General features: G+C 41.2%; 1 protein-coding gene across 1 annotated transcript; it reads left to right on the top strand.

Annotated features, from left to right (window-relative positions):
- Positions 1 to 526: 526 nt before the first annotated feature.
- On the top strand, positions 527 to 1506 carry LOC116408232 (E3 ubiquitin/ISG15 ligase TRIM25-like; the record flags this gene model as incomplete). The annotated part of the gene is made up of 1 exon (XM_031894983.1): positions 527 to 1506. A coding segment is annotated over exon 1 (936 nt), but the record flags the coding sequence as incomplete, so codon positions are not given.
- Positions 1507 to 5616: the final 4110 nt, after the last annotated feature.

Below are 5616 nucleotides of genomic sequence, written 5' to 3'. Positions count from 1 at the left end.
CAGGTATTAGAAGCAGAGGGATCCTGCACAGGGAACTGATCCTGGAGCAGAGTGAGCAGGGATTTCTGGCTCCAAATGATCAGTTATAGGGATCTCTCAGTTTCAGGAGCCAAACTATTATTATATAACATGTTTAGGTTATGGGGGATATTAATAAACACAACAGATGAGTGAATATAAATGCCCCCCTGTACCCCCAGTCTGATGGTTTGGGTTTGTTCACCATAAATCAGGAGGGTGCAGAGGCCCCAGCATTACTATAAGGTACAGGGAGAGACCCAGCCTGTGTCTGTCAGTGAGAGAAGTGCTAATGCTGATGGGCCTGTAACTGGCAGAGCTGGCACTTTGGCTCTCTAGGGAGTGTGTGTGTGCTGTGCCTGCTGGGAAATAATTAACTGTGTAATCACCCCCCATTCATTTCCTGTGGGAGTCTCATGAATGGGGAGAATAGAATTTAAGAAAAGGAGTGTAAAGTCCAAGCAATAAACTTAGTGCACTGTGTGAGAGGGGGAGATAAAACTATAGAGAGAGAGGAAAGTTCAGTTTCATTTCTTGTTCCTGATTTCAGCGATGGCGGCTGCTGATCTGAGAGACGAGCTGAGCTGCTCCATCTGCCTGAGCATTTATACTGATCCGGTATCCCTGCCCTGTGGCCATAACTTCTGCCGGGGCTGCACTAGGAGAACATGGGACATCCAGGAGGACACTTTCCTTGAAAATCCTTCTTGCCCTGAATGCAGACAGAGATTTAAAAAGAGACCTGAACTGGCAACAGCCTGGAAGCTGCGTGGCATGGTGGAGCGGTTCTGTCCGACTGAGACAGAGCCGGGGGAGACTGGGATCTTCTGCACTTACTGTCTCCTCTCTCCTGTACCTGCTGCTAAATCCTGTCTCCTGTGTGAGGCTTCTCTGTGTGATACCCACCTGAGGGGGCACTGCCAGTCAGCAGAACATGTACTCACTGAGCCCACTTCTTCCTTTATGGGGAGAAAATGTTCTGTACATCACAAGGTTCTGGAGTATCACTGCTGTGAGGACTCTGCCTGTATCTGTGCGTCCTGCTGCCTGGCCGGGGGGCACCGGGGCCACAGGGTGGAGCTGCTGAGTGAGGCCTCTGAGAAGAAGAAAGAGAAACTGAGGAAAGTTCTGGAGAAACTGAGCCCAGAGAGAGAGGAGACTGAGAGAGGAGCCCAGAGGCTGCAGGAGCGCAGGAGAGAAGTGGCAGAAGTGGCAGCCGGTGAGACAGAGAGAGTCACTGCCCTGTTTAGGGGCATCAGGGAAGAGCTGGAAGCCCTAGAGAAGCGACTCCTGAGTGACATCTCCAGGCAGAAAGAGGAGCTCTCACTCACACTCACTGAGCTGATCCAACAGCTGGAAATAAAGAAGGACGAGCTGTCCAGGAAGATCCGTCACATTGAGGAGCTGTGCAACATGGCAGATCCACTCACTGTCCTACAGGAACAATGGGAATCCCATGGAGCTGCCTTTTGTGGGGCTGAGGGGGCAGATACTGAGGGCAGAGAGAGAGAGGATACTGAGGGGGCAGATACTGAGGGCAGAGAGAGAGAGGGTATAAAGGTCCCGGCTGTAGGGGATCTGGATGTGGGTCGGATCTCAGAGACATTACTCACAGGCTTAGCTGGGATTGTGACTGGGGTAGAGGGAAGGTGGATCTATGGACAGGAGGCTACAGAGCTGGTACTGGATATAAACACGGCTGGGAATGATGTATCTGTATCAGGGGATGGGAAATCTGCTTCCTACTCACTTACAGACCAGCGTCACCCACAAACCCCAGAGAGATTTCAGTATTGGCCTCAGGCTTTAAGCACCAGGAGTTTCCCCTCAGGGCAACATTACTGGGAAGTGGAGGGCAGTGAATCAGGGTACTGGAGGGTAGGGGTGGCCTATCCCAGTATAGAGAGGGGAGGGGGTCAGTCTCTCATTGGGAATAATAACAAGTCCTGGTGTTTGTGGAGATGGAATAATAAATATATAGTGGTACATAGAAGTAAAGGAATTATAGCACCCCACGTCCCTTCCTGCAGGAGAATCAGGATCTCATTGGACTATGAGGCCGGACGCCTGTCCTTTTATGAGCTGAGTGAGCCAATCAGGCACTTACACACCTTCACTGCCTCCTTCACTGAGCCCCTTCATGCTGCATTCTGGGTATTGGGGGATAGTGCATGTGTGAGAATCCTTAGTTAGGGCCCTGCCCACTGCCCTGCAGGAAACCCCATTCCCAGAGCTGCCCTTAGCCCTGTGATGCCAGGAAAGGAAGGGGGTGCAGGTATCATGTTAATGTATTCCTAGCAGTATTTTCTAACAATAACTTGGAAACCATTTAACTAATTGTGGCTGATTTATGATCATGGCTGCTACATTGCACAAGTGCAGTCGCCTATAGCAACCAATAAGGACTTTGCTTTCTAATATACTATCCAAAATGAAGTGCTGACTGATTGCCACTGCCCTTGTGCATTTAGCACCCATGTTTGTAAATCTGCTCCAGGGATCAGCAATTACTGAACACAGCTTGGATGGATGTCAGGCCAACTGCACAACCTGCCTCCCAGCCCCATAACTCCACCCATGTTGACTTGGCTGAACCCATTTATTGATAACCAGTCCCTTGGTGAGACCACCACCACCCCAGCCAGTATCTTGACCATCAAAAGGTGGCAACCCAGTTTGTTCTGTAATGGTCTTTAAATTCAATCTGGCATCTTGGTAACCACTTTTTCTGAGCTCATATACAGAGCCCCATGAGATTGGCCAGTGGCTGGGTAATTGCTGCAGAGCAATTGGTTTAGTGCAGCACCATATGTACTATAGAGAGGGGAACGGTCCCAAGATGTCAGATTCTATTAAAGTATCACTAGGGCTCCTGCCTGTGGTTTCTCTCAATGATGTCCCATATGATGTCATAAGATAATGATGTCAGATATCCAATTTATGCATGAGGAGCTTCTATTGGCCCATAAAACTCTTTCTACAATTGGCTTCTTCTTATGTCTGTCAGATTTCAAAATCAGTGCCCAGGACATTTGCCAAACTGCCAGTAGAAAGGTAGGAGAGTACCTGGGAGGAGCAGGGGCTGTAAATGTGCCCCTTATTTGCAAGCTTTTACTAAAACATGACTATGAAGATTTTCATTCATCCAGGTCATGGTATATCTAGTATAAATAAATCTAAAGCAACTGGACTTGTTAAGTAATCATTGAAGATTTTAAGTAATCATTGATCAATTTTTTTTATGTGCTAAAACTCCCAAAATTCTAATTATGGTTTAAAAACTGTTAAATCTGTTAAAAGCAAAAACTTAAATTTAAAAAATTTGGAAGCTAAAAGCTTGTGAGTTCATGTAGAAGTCAATTGGAGTTGTCCTAGGCAAAGTCAAGCCATATTTTCAATTTGAGATTTTCAATTTTATTTTTGTTTGTAAACTTTAAAATTCAAGGTTTTTTTATTATTTAAATACAGAAACTGTGCTCCCAAAGTAAAAACTAAATCAAATATTCCTTATTTATTGGCTATACAGGGGATAATACAGAATAGGGCTGATTCACTAAAGTGCGTTAAAACGAGCGCTATTTATAGCGTGCGATAAAAATTTTATCATGTCTAAATTTTCGCCACTTAACGCACGATTCACTATAAGCATACTTGCGCTAATTTACAAGCGATATTGCATGCGGCATTTACCGCATGCGCGCTAATTAATGCCTATTATTATGTGCGCTAATAGTCGCCGCGTATAAATAGTAGCATATAAATAGTAGCCACATATAAATAGTGCATATAAATAGTAGCATATAAATAGTAGTCACATATAAATAGTAGCCGCATATAAATAGTAGCATATAAATAGTCACATATAAATAGTAGCATATAAATAGTGCATATAAATAGTAGCCACATATAAATAGTGCATATAAATAGTAGCCACATATAAATAGTGCATATAAATAGTAGCCACATATAAATAGTTGCATATAAATAGTGCATATAAATAGTGCATATAAATAGTAGCCACATATAAATAGTGCATATAAATAGTAGCCACATATAAATAGTGCATATAAATAGTAGCATATAAATAGTAGTCACATATAAATAGTAGCTGCATATAAATAGTAGCATATAAATAGTCACATATAAATAGTAGCATATAAATAGTGCATATAAATAGTAGCCACATATAAATAGTGCATATAAATAGTAGCATATAAATAGTTGCATATAAATAGTGCATATAAATAGTAGCCACAAATAAATAGTGCATATAAATAGTTGCATATAAATAGTGCATATAAATAGTAGCCACATATAAACAGTGCATATAAATAGTAGCCACATATAAATAGTAGCATATAAATAGTTGCATATAAATAGTGCATATAAATAGTAGCCACATATAAATAGTGCATATAAATAGTAGCATATAAATAGTAGCCACATATAAATAGTGCATATAAATAGTAGCCACATATAAATAGTGCATATAAATAGTAGCCACATATAAATAGTAGCATATAAATAGTAGCCACATATAAATAGTGCATATAAATAGCTGCATATAAATAGTGCATATAAATAGTAGCCACATATAAATAGTGCATATAAATAGTAGCCACATATAAATAGTGCATATAAATAGTAGCATATAAATAGTAGCCACATATAAATAGTGCATATAAATAGTAGCCACATATAAATAGTAGCTACTATTTATATGCTACTATTTCTATGTGGCTACTATTTATATGCTACTATTTATATGCACTATTTATATGTGGCTACTATTTATATGCTACTATTTATATGCACTATTTATATGTGGCTACTATTTATATGCACTATTTATATGCACTATTTATATGTGGCTACTATTTATATGCTACTATTTATATGCACTATTTATATGTGGTTACTATATATATGCTACTATTTATATGCACTATTTATATGTGGCTACTAATGGATTAGTGCTGCACAAATATGGCCGCCCCCTCATAGAGGAACATGGGGATCAGATAGAAAATGTAACAGCATGAGGCAAATACTTTTATGGCAACATTATAAAGCTCATGCAAAGACAATGCTATGATAGATGTAAAAAAATATTTCATTTCTGGTGTCAGTATCTCTTTACAGTTTTCTGTTCCCCTGTATCAGTCACCCCCAACCAGCCAATACTCCCTCCTGCTCTGCTTCTCATCTCCATTGCTCTATGCTCCATCTCCTATGCTGTCCCTATAGATCTTTATTCAGGAAATGCTCTTTTAGGGTGAAGACACACAGAGCTACTACCCTGTTTCCCCGAAAATAGGACATCCTCCGAAAGTAAGGCACCCCCCTGATTTTTCACCCCCCTCGGAAAATTAGGCACCCCCCGAAAATAAGACACCCACCTAGGGCTGGGCGATAAATCTGTACTGTATTCTTCTTCATGGAAAAATAAGACATCCCCTGAAAATAAGACCTAGTGCATATTTTGGAGCTTAAAAAAATATAAGACAGTGTCTTATTTTCGGGAAAACACGGTAGTAGCAGCTACTTGTCACGGCTACTAAAACTGACAATGCTGATCATTTACTGGTAATTGTCTCT

Source organism: Xenopus tropicalis, chromosome 1, assembly GCF_000004195.4.
Source record: "Xenopus tropicalis strain Nigerian chromosome 1, UCB_Xtro_10.0, whole genome shotgun sequence".
NCBI classification, from domain to species: Eukaryota; Metazoa; Chordata; class Amphibia; order Anura; family Pipidae; genus Xenopus; species Xenopus tropicalis.
The sequence above is the reverse complement of the archived record's forward strand: the minus strand, read 5'-3'. Positions and strand labels throughout refer to the sequence as shown.